The 17,196-nt window shown below is 36.3% G+C and overlaps 3 protein-coding genes across 3 annotated transcripts; all 3 read right to left on the bottom strand.

The window, feature by feature from the left end:
- Nucleotides 1-1,763: 1,763 nt before the first annotated feature.
- On the bottom strand, nucleotides 1,764-2,872 carry LOC147570659 (uncharacterized). The gene has a single exon (XM_086657204.1). The coding sequence runs from the start codon at nucleotides 2,746-2,748 to the stop codon at nucleotides 1,903-1,905; it is 846 nt and encodes a 281-aa protein (XP_086513330.1). The 5' UTR covers nucleotides 2,749-2,872; the 3' UTR covers nucleotides 1,764-1,902.
- A 1,120-nt stretch (nucleotides 2,873-3,992) lies between these two features.
- LOC147570658 (mechanosensitive ion channel protein 6-like) lies at nucleotides 3,993-7,298 on the bottom strand. The gene is made up of 5 exons (XM_086657194.1): nucleotides 5,951-7,298; nucleotides 5,723-5,846; nucleotides 4,918-5,211; nucleotides 4,634-4,836; nucleotides 3,993-4,533 (listed from the first exon to the last, which is right to left on the bottom strand). The coding sequence occupies exons 1-5, from the start codon at nucleotides 7,045-7,047 to the stop codon at nucleotides 4,254-4,256; spliced, it is 1,998 nt and encodes a 665-aa protein (XP_086513320.1). The 5' UTR covers nucleotides 7,048-7,298; the 3' UTR covers nucleotides 3,993-4,253.
- Nucleotides 7,299-8,249: 951 nt separating this feature from the next.
- Nucleotides 8,250-9,852, bottom strand: LOC147570657 (uncharacterized). The gene has a single exon (XM_086657201.1). It carries the CDS (start codon nucleotides 9,449-9,451, stop codon nucleotides 8,495-8,497), a length of 957 nt encoding a protein of 318 aa, XP_086513327.1. The 5' UTR covers nucleotides 9,452-9,852; the 3' UTR covers nucleotides 8,250-8,494.
- Between the last annotated feature and the right edge of the window lie 7,344 nt (nucleotides 9,853-17,196).

The raw sequence follows: 17,196 nt of genomic DNA, 5'->3' as shown, positions 1-17,196 counted from the left end.
CATAGCTAACAAGTGATTTTCAGTCTATTTCAGATCTATATGGAGATAAATTAATCCTTAGCCTATGATATTATGCACTTGCCCGAAATAGTCAATCAAGCACCCCAACTAAGAAAACAGGCAAACTATATCAACCCAAAGGGAGGTATAGTTTAAGAAATAAATAATCAGACCTATTTATACAGTGACAGGACGGACAGTATTTAGTGTAGAAACATACAAGAAATACAAGATAAACCTTGCATTTCAGCCGTCTCTAACTCTCTTTTTCTTTTTCATAATTCTGTTAATTAAAGTCAATGACAATGCAGAGTTTAGGCTAGTATCTACACTCTCTGTATGAAGTTAAAACTCTTACGAAGGAAGTTTAGTTAGAGAACCTAATTTAGTTCTTGGGTAAATGTGTGAAATAGCGATACATTCAAACACCATAGTCGGACTCATAACCCTAACTAAAGAATCCCATCACAGTGATTTGTATATCCTCTAAGTCTAAACTATACTGATTCATGTGTTTATGGCTCGGACGTCTCATATTTCCCACTTCACTAAGACAATATCAGTTTACCTAACAAACACAATAACACCAAACATGAAAATTTCAGTTGAAAGGTAATGGAATCATACCCTTGTTTGTATAAATAAATGATGAATAACTATGCCAAAACATGAACAAGTGACCAATTTGTGGGCACATTAAAAGGCAAAATAGATATCAAACACTTGCCACGAAATCCTCAGAAATTTTCCTACTTGTTCATTTCACTTTTCTTTAACTCCGTTCCTCAAAATTGCCAGCAAATAACATTTCTTTGTAAGCCAAAGGCAAAAGCAATCAAATTCATAGTGTTTATATGCATAATATACTTATGAGCTGAAGTATTCAAGTTCTCACAGACATTTCATCAAGCACAATGAGTGCACATTATCTAATCTTCTACCCTTATGATCTAAACCCTAACTGAATTACCTAAATGTGAAAGAACGAGTAGTTCAGATCAAAATAAAGGTTTTTCACATCAAAATCGACGGGAGAAAAAACCCTAAGTCCCCCATGTAATCATCAGAACGAGTGATACATACAAACAATTCAAATTTTGCCCTAGAAACCTCCATTAACACCCACAAACAACTTCTTCTATAGTAGAAAGCTTCACCCACAAACAACTTCTTCTATAGTAGAAAACTTCTTCAAAAAAAATCTAGGGTTTTAGGAAATAAAATTTGGGGGTTAGGGTTCCTATTTTTAAGAGAGATAGAGGAATACCTGAATGAAAGAGAGTGATCGATTGAGAGTGTTGCGTCAGAGAGAGAGTTCGATTCAAAGATATTGGCCGAGAATGAGAAAGATGAGAGAGCCTTGCCCCTTTACTTTTCCGGTCGACTAGAGAGAGAGAGAGAGAGAGTAAACTCTGATTTTTACAAAGATGAGAGATTGCCCGAGAATGAGAAAGATGAGAGAGAGAGAGAGTGATCGATTGAGAGAAAAAGATGAGAGATTGCCCGAGAATAATCGAACCAGAAGGAGAAAGATGATAGAGCCTTATCCCTTCACTTTTCCGTCGACTTGAGAGAGAGAGAGTAAACTCTGATTTTGGGGGAAATTAGATAGTCTAGATTATCTAGACAATCTTTTATATTGAGGGGCAAATACGGAAGAAACAGGCTAAAATAAGGTCATTTGACCAATTTGTCAAAATGAGGGTCATTTTAACAAATTTCACCCAGTCAAAGGTCATTTGACCTAATTTCCCATATAACATAGAGAATTCAGCCATTACAAAAACATCTCCATTTTCTTTCTGAACTTCTCCACCAGCTTCAAAATCTAACTAAAAAAACAGAAAAAAGAAACACCCAAATAAGAAAACTAAAAGCATATTCAAAGAGATGAGAGGTGTTTCAGTTCATGGTGGTATTGCTGCTGTTAGGGCATTCACGAGCAAAGTGACCTTGTCCTCCACAGTTGTAGCAACCTCCTCCGTCCCCACCACCTCCACCACCATCTCTTCCTCCGCGGCCACCACCACCACCACCGCTGCTTCCTTGATAACAATCTCTTGCAAAGTGACCTGCATCACCGCATGTATAACAAGTCCCACCACCACCGCCACCATATCCTCCGTCACCACCACCTCCACCACCATATCTTCCTTCGCGGCCACCACCGCCACCTCTGCTTCCTTGACTACAATCCCTAGCAAAGTGACCTGCCTCACCGCATGTATAACAAGTCCCACCACTGCCGCCACCATACCCTCCACCACCACCGCCTCCGTATCCTCCGCCACCACCATACCCACCGCCACCACCGCCATTGTTAAATCCATATCCATAACTACCACCACCACCGCTACTTCCAAACCCATATCCACCACCTCCACGACCACCTCTTCCACCACCACCGTATCCACCGCCACCTACACTTCCAAATTCATATCCACCACCTGCACGACCATCTCTTCCACCACCACCATATGCACCACCGGCACCGGCAGCTTTGTTGTCACCTTGAACAAAATCACCATTAGGTCCAGTAACATCAACAGCTTTAGATCTTCCATCATCAGTATACTCAATCATAAACTCAACATTCTCTCCTTCACCAAGACTACGATAACCTTGAGATTTAATCGAAGATTGATGAACGAATAGATCTTCACCACCACCATCTGGTGTTATGAAACCAAATCCTTTCTGTCCGTTAAACCACTTCACTACTCCCGTTCCTCTACTTTCTTGCGCCATTTGATTTGATTTGATTTGATCAATCGATCGATTCTCCACCCAAAAAAACCCTAAATCAAGAATCAAACCCTAAAAACCCTAGTTCGAGAACAACCCCAAGGAAAAGAAAAAATACTATACATTTTCCCTCTATTCCTCTTTTATTCTCATTCTGTTCTTTTTGGGGGAATACGCCACGTCATTGGGAAATTAAAAAAATTAAATCAGAATTTTTATGTAATTTGTCATAATTGGCAGTTTAGTGTATCGAAATCATTGGAAGTAAGAATATTGTATACCTCGATCAACTTGACCGAGCAAAGACACATGATTTACACACTTATTTTGAAAAAGAATTGTGATTTCTATAGAGGAGTAGGCGGGGGGGAGTTCAATATCGATTTTCAGTTGCTAGAAACACACAAGTCAACAACTGACCCACAAGAATGGAATGAGGTTTTTTTTAATTAAAACCACAATTACATTCATAACAATCCACAACATTACAGAGTATGAGAATTTTTATTCCTCTGAGAACTACATGAGAGTTACTTAAGTAAAGTTCTACACAAAACCTTCGAATGTAAAGTGCCTCATAAAGGGAAAGGAATTGACAAGACAAAGACAAAAAGAAAAGACCCTAAAGGTCGTACATTGAAAAGATCATCAAGATCGAGAATGAAAAGACCCTAAAGACCGACAAAAACTTTTAATGTACTAGAACATAAGTATAAAGTATAAACCAAGTAGAGAAGTGGAGATCTTGATCAATGAAGAACTACCAAATCGTCGATGTTCATCAATGGACGAAACATCACTCTTCATCAAGAATGGAACGAGTTAAAGCCTTGCAGGCTAACGTTTGTTGATGATGTCTAATCTTGATTTCGATTCCTCTTACCAGAAACATGATTCGGATGACGCAACGAAAAATTCAGAATCTCGTAAAGTAGAAAACTACGTAAACGAAACATTCCAAAAGAGAACTTAATATAAATGATAAAAAAACGAAACAAACCATTTGAAGGACTAGACAATGGAATTTGACCTCCAAAGTGAGTTGATTGGCGTTAGGGTCAACGAATGTGCAAAACGTTATTTCGCACGAACACTCGAAATTTCGTTCAATTACGACAACCATAACTTAGATTTTGACCGTTTCATTCGCCTTCATCTTTTGCTGCAACGATTTTTTCCATGTATTTTCGGCCAGTTCGTCTACAGCACAGGATAAATGAATGACTGACGGGCTAAACTCCCATAACTAGATGTTCCAATCTCCTTTATCTGTTTTGCTCTATACCTGATAAATGTATACGCATATATCATATATATACACGCGCGCACACCCGCACACCCGTACACCCACACACCCACACACATATATATTATTCAATTACATCTAGTTCAGCTATAAATTGCCTGGTTTGTTCAGTTACAGCTGCATCCTGAACTCTGAATACCCCAAAGAAGAACATTTCCCTGCTCATTCAGAGCCATTACTATGCCAACCAAACTCAGTTCTACTAAACTGACCAACTGGAGGGAAGACGATTCGATGACCAACCAGGCATGTTCCTGAGATTGACATCTAGAGGTAACTCCCGATACTCAATGTCGAGTTCCCTTAGGGTCTTAATCAATTCTTCGACAACTAAAGCTCTCCTAATCCATCTCTCTCCCATGTCTTGATGATTCATACGGTGCGTTAACCAAATTGACATATTTAGCCTGTTCAAATCATCCACATTCTTTACTATTACCATTGGTGCTGGGTACCAATGCTCTTTCTTGTTCTCTATGTACCTGTTTAGAAAAAACACAAACAACAACAAGATTCATCCTTCAGAGATTTTCGTACGTAAGTACGTTGTTATTAGGATGAAGATGGTTGTTTGATAAGTACGTTATTAGTCGCTCTCTCATGATAGCGATCTTTTCAGCAGGGGTAGAGATGTGGATACAGTAGTCAATTGCATCTCCCATATCAGGACTCCGATAGAAATTGCTTATCGGCTTGGTGCATAGGATACTATTTGGGTATACGACCTTCTGGTTGTCAGCCTTCAGAAAAACTGTAGTAAGAATGTTCATCTCTTCCACTATCATCTGAAATCCGTACAAGCGAGGTTATTAGGCTATCATACATACATACGCACACACGCACACACACATTTAGTAAGTTTGTACCTGATCGCCCTCTATTTCACACCTATCGCCGACATCAAAAGGGTGCATTACGAATAAGAAGATGATTGCCTCAAACATCATTTTGCAGGAGTTCCCAAACATGAAAGCAACCAGAAGAAGCTGAGAGCTTATGAAGACTAGTAGCTGGGTGGTTGCAATTCCGAGTATGAGAAGCCAGATAACCACTATTATAATACCAATGACAACATCAACCATTAGGTGGAGTCGGTTCACCGATGTTTTTGTATCATCCAGAGTCAAGGCAAGAGCTCTTCTTTCTCTAAAAGCATTAACCTGAAATTTTTCACAAGTTAAACAAATCGCATGATAGTTATAGATTGCTCAGGGGAGCTCCTAAAGCCCGGGCTATAGGTGCGTGCTCAAGTTTAGTTAGTGTCGAGGCCTTCCAGTAGCATCCTCAAGTTTAGTTGGTGTCGAGGCCATCCTCAAGTTTAGTTAGTGTCGAGGCCTTCCAGTATGGAAAGAAACCTCACATCACATTGGGTGGTGGGTTTAGGGTGTTAACATTGGAGACAATATCAATGATTACTGCTAAGGCTCGGGGCATTACAAATCAAGGAGATCCATATCTTTTGTTTCTTTGGTGTTTCGGAACATCGATCTAACTTCAACTCAGTTTTCTTTGTCCTAATTACTAGTTCACCGTTACTTTAAACCATATTTGAAGTACAAAATCGAACACAAGATTGTACTTGGTTCTATCGCGTTCACTTCATATCATACTCGGGTATAGACGTATATTTTAACTACAATAACAAGCAGAAAGGAAGAGTAAGAAACGTACCACCCAGTTCTTCAGCGATTTCTTGCTGACTTGCTTGTTTTCAGGTGCTCCGTCAAATAGACTCGTCGTCCTCAATGCTTCATCTTCTCGCATGAATCGCATAATATCCTCAAGGTAGATAAACCTATTAAAGAAACATTACCAGATTATGTCCTGACAAACAATGTATTAACGATGCTTCTCAAACATGGCATGACAGAACGACGGAAATTAGTATGATGAGTTTACCTAGAGTTTGGCTTAGCAACATTGTTGAATATCTTTGCAGCTGCAAATTTAGCTTCAATTTCACTCCGGATTTTCGTTGCAGACTCATCTTCATGACTTGAATCATGTACCTCCTCATCAAGTGTAGACAATACTCCGTGGCGAACAATAGTCATTAATCTCTTCATTCTCCAAGCAGAGACATTTTTCGGATTCAATTTGTGAAGTTGGTCTAATGTTATTGCTTCATCTTCTTGCTTCGGTCCAATCCTATTAGCACCAATCTTAGGGCTATGTTGAAGCTCCCCACTTCCAATAACCCACCCTTTTTTCGTCGAGGAGAGCAATGCTGTAGATCCAAGATTAGCTCGGGTTCTAGCTCTTTCACTCTGAGCTTCAGCCAATACTTCCTCATCTCTATCGTGTTGGTTTTTCTCAATCTCAATCACCGGTGGACCAGATAATGTCTCAATAACATACTGATTAAACAACGAATCTTGAATTCGACCGAAATAGTTTTTAACATGAAACGACGAAGCGAGTACCTTAACAAGTAGGGTTTTGACAAGCCATATCAATGTACCAGTCAAGAGACATATCAAGATCTTAGTTATAACAAGAGGTAGGGTTTTATCTTTCACTTCAGACTCAACTTTCTTATGAAATAAAAGACGCCAAGTCATCAAAACTAAACCTAACCATAAACAATTCCCAACTGCTTTTCTTAATCCATAAACAAAATACAAAACCCTTTTTCTCAAAATGAAATTTCTCTCTATTAAGAACACTATAAACCTAATACCCCAACCAGCAAATACTCTACCACAGAGCAAAACAAGTAACAAAAGCTCCCATTTCCATAAAGGAAGATCAGCTAGTTTTATCTTAACAAGTCTATGAAAAGTTAAACTTGAAATTAGGGCACCTAAAATCAAAATAAGGCTTACCCATTGAAGAATAGAGAAAGTACTTAACTTAGCTCTCTTATATTCTTGTGGTAGATCATCTTCTGAAAATAGACTATCTGTTTCTTCATCATTATTTAATCTTCCTAAATACCCAGACTTTAGTTTTCCTGATTTTGATCTCTTTTTAAGTTTATCTGATAAAGGATCCATGAATTAACCTTGTTGTTTTAATTAGTACTAGGAAAAACTAGCTTGTTGAATTCTTCTTCTTAAATGATGAAGTTGAAGTTCATACTAGATAACCCACACCACTTGTTCTCCACCATGCAAAATTTATTAAAGTTATCTCTTCATGCACAGTGAATACAATTATTACATTTGATTTCCAATCAATGGGATGTGTCCATTTTAGCTACCTTGGACGTATACAGCCAGGGTACAAGAGCACCACCGACACATCCTGAGATCTAATGGTCCAAGATGATATTTGGCCCGACTTGGGGGGCCGACATCAGCCTGAGATCTGACGTGGCCAGCCATGTCGGGCCCGAATTGCGTTTCTCATGGAGAGAGAATATTTTTCAGTCATGTCACCAAAAACCTATGTCATTTGTTATACAGATTGTTATTATTATTCTCATATACCTTCTATATATATTTTTCCTCAGAACCTTTGTAAGCGCACCACGGTTCTGGCGACCTCTCACGGAGAAGACAAACAGCCAGCCACGTAGTTTGTCCTGCTCCTTCATCGATGTCGACAGACCATTAGAGTCTCTCGCTTGTTCACTACGACTATCATCACGGCAAACTACTAGGGTCTGTCTCGAACTATGCTCACCGATGCAGTGTCTGTCCAGCATCCTGATTACCGACGATAGACCCTCTCCACTACCACGGATTGCCGATGGCCAGTAGTCCCATAACCCACAACACTTAAACCATGAAGTTGAAGTTCATCTTAGATAACCCCCACTACTTGTTCTCTCAACCATGCCGAATTATTAAAGTTATCATCATGCATAGTAATTACAATAATTGCATTTGATTTCCAATCAATGAGGTGAATTCATGTTAGCTCCCCAAAGATGACCAACTCACCAAAATGACCCTATAAAGATGACTACCTTCTACAATTCCCCTCACTAAACTACTACTCTGTTTGAATTACTTTTTAACTAAAGAATGCTAAAGGGTCTCGGAAAAATGAGCTGGACACGTCGACATTCGACCTGTGGTCGGCCCATTTAGCATAGTTGTTTTAGTTATAACCATAGAGAACTTTATTTTGTATATATTTTTTTATGTGTATAAATACCTATTCCTACATCAATGAAAAAGATATGAGGATTGTGTCCTATAGTGTTTATCTTAGACAACCTTCTCTTAAATAGTGCTTGAATTTGAACTCCTTTCTTTGTCTAGAAATGGGGTTTATATCATTTTTCTCTTCATAAATTTGTGATTCAGTTTGATTCATATACATGAAAGAGTAGGACATACAATCGATATGGATTCGGTAACTTATTACACACTTTATAATAGAAAGTGAAAGAGAGAAATCACTCCAAAATACACACACACACACACACACACACACACACACACACACACACACACACACACACACACATATATATATATCTTATCCAAAATTTCATGCCTTGCCTTCTAGTCTAGCTTGTGTAAGTCCAATACAAGCATCAACGAAACTCTCGTCGATAAAATCCATAGAGAAAACTTGTAACCGGTCTGCAAAACCCCGAGAATATGTTTCACTTATGAAAAGCCTTGAATATGGATTAATCCTTTTCGAAACCGCCTTTACACAAACCATAGGATTATCGGTCTGAGGTGTAACCGTATTTTCCACCCTATAGAAGAATTTCCTGCCAGAAATCGGAGGTTGTTGACTCAAAAATTTCAAATTACTTTCAAACTTAGTCCAAGGTAAATCGGTATCGATCCAATTATCTTTCAAGTACCTTGAGCTCCATAATGGACTACCACCCTTTGGTGCTTGTGATTTTCTAGGCTTCCATATACATATTACTCTTTTAGGAAGTAATTGAGCTATTGTTTTTTCAAAAACATTGTCATCTTGATTGATCAAGAACTCACCCAGTTCACCTTCCAAGTACTTATCAAATTCGGGTGGATCTTCATGACCATATTCTGTTCGAACTTCAAGGATTATAATCTCGGATTGTGTTTCAGACAAATACCTTTTAATATTATTGACAACAACATCGAATCCATATGTAACAAGAACTCCATGGCAAACTTTACGATCTTCTTGAATACGAACGTCTAATAGACGAGTGCCTAGAACAAGTTGTTGGTAGATAGATAAAGATTGGCATTGAGCTAAGGGACGAGTAATGAATGGAATTCCGATTTCGTTTGTTGCTGAATCATGGGTACCTGGCCAAACGATTTTGTTAATGGTAATTCTGTCTGGATCTAAATCAGACATCCAATTTTTTCGATCAAGTGGGTGATAATCTGAGCCTGGGAATTTATTGCCTCTCTTGTTTTGAAGTTCAGATAGAGTCTTCTTTTCGTTTAAAAGGTTCTTCACTCGTTCTTCAATTTTCGAAATTATACTACCCATTTCAGGGAATTAAAGTAATCCAAGGATTGAAATAGAAGATGAATAAGAACTATTGATGAAGGTACGAAAAGTTGCCTAAAGAGTTAAATTCTTTTTGGAATTGGAAAAAGTCACACGTCTAAATGACATTTGATATAATAAAGTGGTTCCACCTATACTTAATCACAAAACAATAGGTACAGAATGTACAACCACTGTACCAACGAGCGGTTGTCGTCTCACAATTGGTCGTCTCAAGAGTGTAACAGAATGTACAACCACTGTCTCAATGAGCGGTTGTAGTCTCAAGAGTGTAATTGAGTGAAAGAAGAATGATTGTGTTTTTATGTGGTTGACATGATTGTATTTGGATTGGTGAGAAATTGAGATGAAGAGTTTCATTAATTTAAACATGTGTTGTTATTGGTTGTTTGGTCCACTTGTTTGGCTGTCCAAACTTGTCTCTTCTATTTTGGATTCTTTTTTTCTCTTTGTTTTGTCATCTCCTTCCAAATAATCTCTACCCCCATACCGAAATTTTATTAATAATACTAATATGTGGACATCGTTTTTTTCCAACTCATTGTTTCCAAAATACAAGTTTTCCTACCAATAACCCCTGAATTGAAATTTGTCCGAGAATTTATCAATAATCCGTGAATCAAAACAATTACTATGAGAGTTAAAATAAGTCAATCTCAGACTATATGTTAATGCTTATGTAGGGGCGACCATTTAGTCTGAACCAATAGATTGTCGTTCAAATATGTTTCAAATGGAGTGGATTTTACTGAACCGTTTGTTTATTTTTTGTTGAAAGAGTCGTTTATGGTATGAAGTTGAAAAAATCCAGTATCAAACATATTTGACACTAGATAATAAACCCGTCCCGATCCGATTGGTACATTATACTAAAATTATTTTTGTAAAACTTTCATACACTATTAATTTAGCTTTTTTTGTATTATTTAGTTAGTAGTATTGTTTATAGTTGATAAACCCAAATTCTCATAAAGTTTTATTAACAATAATATATTGTTTCAAACTAAAATAATTTTTTTGAAACAAAAATCATTTTTCTTTGGTTCAATCTAACCGACCCAACTCATTTCATATTAAACTAAACGAAGTGAGACCAGGTGTAATGATTTAAATATTTCTATTCGCAGTGAATATGGTTATTAAATATCTAACCCTGATTAATTATTGAGATGTGATAAAACATGTTTATTAAAGAGACGGAATTGGAAGGGAATGAATTTGTTACCTTTGTTTTTTTGGTTGTTTAGTTAATTAATATTGAGCCTTCTTATTGTTTTGTTGGCACTAGTTTTGCCGTCCAAACTTTTCTCTTTCCTCCTTTGGACTATTTTTTCTTATGTTTTATCATCTTCTTCCAAATTACCCCTACCCCATACCAAAAGTTCATTAAAATAAAACAAAACATGTACACATCATATTTGAGACTCAACTTATTTATTGTTTTTATAGAATTACTAATAGAATCACACACGATGTGACATAAAACAGATCAATATCAGATCACATGTTATATGATGCTTTTGAATACGTCGTTGTTGACATATTGCACACGACACAATCTCTTTAAAGCTATTGACTTTTAAGAAAAAGACATTATATAATATACTATCTGACATAAACTTCAAATACAATATATTTGAAAGTTATTTATGATGAACTCATTAAAGCTCTGCTATTTGTTGTCAAATTATGTCTATTAATTTTTAAATTTGATATCTAGATAGATCGGTTAAAATTGAAGTTAGATTGGAGGATGTCTCATCTTAGGAAGGGGTTATTAGCAAGAGAACCAAATTGAGAGACCTAATTTAAAAACAACTACAGTGAAGGGAATGAGTTGATGATGTCATCATCAGATATACTGTATGGAAACTTTGATGTCTTGTTCTTGAGGTATGAAACCAAATGAGGTCTGAAAAAGTGAGAAGCTTTCCAAATCTGAGTGGCGGCTGGTGGTTTCGGAAAAGTGTGTCGGCTGTGGCTAATTTATTTACAAAAATTTCCAATTCAATATCTTTTTGTAGAGCTGTAAAGGGTTACTTCCACAAAAAAATAAAAAAAAGAAAGAAGCTATAAAGAGACCAATAATTCAAGACTAAAAAGAAATCTTAGAAAGAAAATTAGGCTATGCCGGGCTCCATTCGGGACTAAATCCTGACGGGTGGAACGTGTCGGACCATGATCTAGAGAGATAAAGTGAAAAGTTTTCTCTCTTGATCTCGGCCTGACACGTCAGTCTGTCGAGATTCTCCCACGACTGGTGTCGAGCATAACGTTACGATTATTTTAGAATAACAATAGAAACAGATTTATTTTGTGGAAGACAAATCTTGAAAACGACAAAACATAACTGATGCAAACCACGAGCTACATTATTCATTCTCTAGGGGAGAGGACGAAATCCTAACACAATTATTTGATTGTTAGTTTTTTTGTTTAAAGAATTAAAATAGAATGATGCTTGGGATTATAACCTAAAAAAATGTTCCAAAATAATCGGACTTCAATTATTAACAAATTAACTAACTCTGAATTCTGAATTACATGATATCCTAAGTGAAGTGGGATACCGACTTTGTTTATAATTTAGATTCTAAATTGTTTTATTTCTAGAAATTGAATATTGATTTCTCAATTTTTGAGTTGCGTCACGAGGTTTTATTCTTTTTTTGTGCGAGATACGTGTTATATTCACATACAATTCGTTCTAGTACTACAAACACAAAAAATAAAATCATTCTGAAACAAAAAAAACCAGTGGAGTACTACATTTTCTTATTTCAGAACCTTCGTAAGCCCACCACGGTTCCTCCGACGTCTCACGGAAAAGACAAACTCTCGGTCTGTCTTTGCCATTTCAAGCCAACCAAGGTGACAAACCACTAGAGTTTCTCCGGACCCTTCATCTTTGTCGACCATTCCAAATTATTAAATGATGTAGTTGAAGTTCATCTTAGATATTTCCTTTTTTTAAACAAGATAACATCTATTGATAGAGATTTAAGAACAAGTCTGAGATGTTACATTGTGATATCCGACATGAAGGAAAACAAACAGAAGTACAAGACTTAGTTTTCCTAGAGTTCACCGCAAGGTCATGAGCTTTGCAGTTGAACTTTCTATTTACATAAGTAAAAGTGAGTTTATCAAAATAAGGACTCAGTTGTCTAGTGGAGAGAAGAGTATGCTTTGTCGTCCAGTGTACTGAGTTCTTCCTTCCATTCAAAAAGTTGCACACATTTACTAAGTTCATCTTAGATAACTTACACCACTTGTTCTCAACCATGCCAAATTATTAAAGTTATCATGATGCATAGTACTTACAATTATTGAATTTGTTTTCCAACCAATGAGATGAGTTCATGTTAGCTCCCTAAAGATGACCAACTCACCGAAATGACCCTATAAGGATGACTACCTTCTACCATGGCCCCCCACTAAACGACTTCTGCCTTTTACTTTCTGTTGTATATAAATACCTATTCCAACATCAATAAAAAAAGATATTTCTATAGTGTTTATCTTTAACAACCTTCTTCCAAAAAAGATATATATGAATCAAACTTTACGATCTTCTTGAATACGAACGTCTAAGAGACGAGTGCCTAGAACAAGTTGTTGATAAATAGATAAAGATTGGCATTGAGCTAAGGGAGAGTAACGAATGGAATTCCGATTTCGTTTGTTGCTGAATCATGGGTACCTGGCCAAACAATTTTGTTAATGGTAATTCTGTCTGGGTTTAGATCAGACATCCAAGTTTTTCGACCAAGAGGGTGATAACCTGAGCCTGGGAATTCATTGCCTTTTTTGTTTTGAAGTTCAGATAGGTTTCTTTTGGTTTAAAAGATTCTTTACTCGTTCTTAATTTATCGAAATTATACTACCCACTTCACGGAATTAGAGTAATCCAATGGTTGAAATAGAAGATGAAGAAGAATTATAGAGTTGGATATTGAAGAAGACTAATACTAATTCTTGTTGCCTAAAGAGTTAAATTCTTTTTGGGATTGGAAAAAGTCGCACATCTAAATGGTATCGATAAATCTTGATGATAAACTACTTCTATCGACTCTTAATCACCAGATATTACAGAGTTAAGAATAAATGTCCAACCACTGTACAAACGAGTGGTTGCGTAATTGAGTGAAAGAAGAATGATTGTGTTTTTATGTGGTATTGTGGTTGACATGATTGTATTTGGGTTGGTGAGATCAAGACTTCATTAAATTAAACATGTGTCGTTATTGGTTGTTTGGTCCACTTGTTTGGCTGTCCAAACTTGTCTCTTCTGCTTTGGATTTTATTTCCTTTTTTTTTTTTTTTTGTTGAAGAGTTATTTCCTTTCTTTTGCCATCTTATTCCAATTAATCTCTACCCCATACCTAAATTTCATTAGTAATAATATGTCCACATCCTTTTCTCAAACTCATAATCATTTTATTGTTTCTAGAATATAAGTTTTCTGTAGAATTTATCAATATAATTAGGGTGCTTCTAAAGGCACCAGACCAAAAGACTGTTAACATCCATCTCTGTTAGCACCCGGCCCAATCACTCATTTCTCTACTAGCACCGTCCAACTATGTAGGCACCGGTCAAGTACAATTAACCCTAACCCCTCCATCCATCTTCATATCTAACCGTCAAAAAGAAACTATTGATAATTGGATCATAATCTAGCGGTTTCCATCGCTTAACTATTTCAAGATCAAGAGTTTGATAAAGAGTTTGTCTATGATTAGGATTCATTTACTTTCCCCACTTTCTCTCTCTTAAATATTTCAATCTGCGGACCACGAAACCATAAACCCGACAGTTTTCTCTCTCTACTTAATCACTAGTAACACAGATTTACCCCTTCTAAATTCCATCTTCATTAAAGTTAATCACTTTTCCCAATTCTCTCTCTTTCCTTAGAAAATTATCATATTTTAGCACATACTTCCCATCTTCTCTCTCTACCCTGTTCTGAACAAAGTAGAATTAACTTGAATCCGCCATAGATACTTTTTAGTAGCTTCTATTTTAGAACCCATCTTTCCATAAAAGTTATCCGCCATGACTGCTTCTCTAATACCATAATCTTCTTAATCTGAAAAACCCATTGTCAGTTTCTCGAACTAGAAGTTTTCCTCTCTCCAGATGACTAAAAACGCTTCTATAACTACTTTTACTACTAACCAATACCCAAAAACCACCATGGATTACTTGGAAGCATTCAAGAGGCTTTAACGTTTAAAATCCATCTAACCTGTTTTAGGGATCCTTGGGTTATTCTTTTTGGCCAGCGCTTTGGGGAAAGCTAAAAAGTTTCCGGGGTGTGAAGACTTGGTCAAAAATTAGTCAATTTTGTTTGACAATTTTATTTAGGGGGAAAGCAAAATACTTTTCCACCTCACCTCACTCTCTCTCCACCTCACCTCACTCTCTCTCCACCTCACCTCTATCTTCTCCGATTAGGTCGCCGGCCGGAAAATTTTCCTGCCAGCGACCATTAAAAAAAATAAAAATAATTTCACTCTCTCTCTCTCTCTAGAAACTCCGGCGAAGGGAAACCCCTTCGCCGGAGTTTCTAGAGAGAGAGAGAGAGGGAAATTTTTTTTTTTTTAATGGTCGCCGGCCGGAAAATTTTCCGGCCGGCGACTAAATCGGAGAAGACAAAGAGGTGAGGTGGAGAGAGAGTGAAGTGAGGTGGAGATAGAGTGAGGTGAGGTGGAGAGAGAGTGAGGTGAGGTGGAGATAGATTGAGGTGAGGTGGAGTTTTTTTTTTATTTCCCCTTAAAATTTATTTTCTCAGAAAATCTCTAAAATTGTACATATTCCCTTTAAAATTTCACTCCCCGGAAACTATTTAGCTTTCCCCAAAGCGCTGGCCTTCTTTTTTTTTTCTTTAGAAGATAACGGGTGCTTAAAGAGAATTGGGTAAAAAAAACCTTTGACCCAGTCAACCAAACTTCTGGATGCTAACAGCCTTTTGGCCTGATACCTTTAGAAGCAACCATATAATTACTTAGAATTTATCTATAACCCTTGAGTTGAAATAATTACGAGATTTAGAACAAGTCAATGTCAGACCATATGTTAATACTCATGTAAGGGTGACAATTTAGATGGAATCCGTAGCTAATGGGAAGGATTTTACCAAACCGTTTACGATAGTTAAACAAACATAATCCAGTTTGAAACAGATGTGGTATTAGATAGTAAATTTGCCCCGATCTGATTAGTAAGTTATATATATATATATATATGTTTTAGGGAAATAAATCCATAATATCATATATATATATATGATAAAAGAAATTTGACCAAAACTCCTAAAAAAAACTTAGATCTTGGTTAAAAAAATTCAGTCAAGTTATTTTAGTCTTCAGCTCCCTGAGTACTTTTTTCTAATTTACAACACCTTGCGGTAGCTTTACAGCGCTTTGCGACAACTTTGCAATGCCTTGCGACAGCTTTACAAAGTCATGCGACAACTTTGCAATGCCTAGCGACAGCTTTACAAAGCCATGCGACAACTTTCAACGCCTTGTGACAGCTTTGCAACGCTTGTCGATGGGCTTAGGTGACCCAGACAGTCGCCTAGGGCCCCCAAATTTAGAAGGCCCCGATTTATGTAACATTATATATATGTATATAGTATTATTATATGTGTTGTTTTATGCACAAGATATCACATCTGTTTGGGTAGCAAAGTAACCTAATTAATAGGAAATTTAAGAGTCATAACATTTAAACTTAATCAAAAGAAAAAAAATCAAATTAAACACATATTCTTATAATTTAGTTTCTTCTCTTGTCTAATTTCTTCAAATTCCAATATAACATGTCAATTTTTATATTTTTTTCGACTTAAAACGTAGGGGCCCCGTCCATACGTTCGCCTAAGGCCCCCCAAAAGTCAGGGACGGTACTGCAACACCTTTATAAAAATATTAGATTTTTAACCAAACAAAATACAAGTATGTAGATTTTTAACAAAAAGAAATATAACTTGTCTTTTTAATTAAAATCATTTAACATTAGGCCTTCGGTCCAATTTTCTGTTTAATATATTACTTCAAACTAAAATAGCTTTTTTTAATCAAAATACATTTTTTCTGTTTCAAACTGACTAACCCGACTCATTTCATATTAAACGAGGCGAAGTGAAACGGAGTGATAATGATTTAAATATTTGTAATCGGAACGTATGATAATTAACTATTTATCTTGATTAATTATTGAGACGATTATAATAAAATTTGTTTACTCACAAGAGGATAAATTGGTTTGTGTTGTATTTGGGTTGGTGAGTTCATTAATATTGAGATTTCTTGTTGGGTGGTTGGCTTTAGTTTAGCCGTCGGTTTCCTCCTATAGACCATTTTTTTTCCGACTCAGTTTTATTTATTGTTTTGTATTTGTTTTTTTAGAGTTACTAATAGAATCACAGACGATGTGACATAAAACAAATCAATATAAGATCACATGTTATTTGATGTTTTTGAATATGTCGTTGTTGACATGTTACACACGACACATTCTCTTTATAGATATTGACTTTTAAGAAAAAGACATAAGCCCTATTTCAACAAAAAAAAAAAGAAAAAGACATAAGCCCTTATATAATATGTTACCTGACATAAACTTCAAATACAATATGTTTACAAGTTATTTATGATGAGCTCGTTAAAGCTCAGTTATTTGTTGTTAAATTATGTCTGTTAACTTTTAAA

This window comes from Eschscholzia californica, unplaced genomic scaffold (assembly GCF_041429995.1).
Source record: "Eschscholzia californica isolate CP2 unplaced genomic scaffold, dmEscCali1.0.p SCAF_1, whole genome shotgun sequence".
In the NCBI taxonomy this organism is placed as follows: Eukaryota; Viridiplantae; Streptophyta; class Magnoliopsida; order Ranunculales; family Papaveraceae; genus Eschscholzia; species Eschscholzia californica.
Note: the sequence above shows the minus strand (reverse complement) of the source record. Positions and strands in the feature narration are given on the sequence as shown.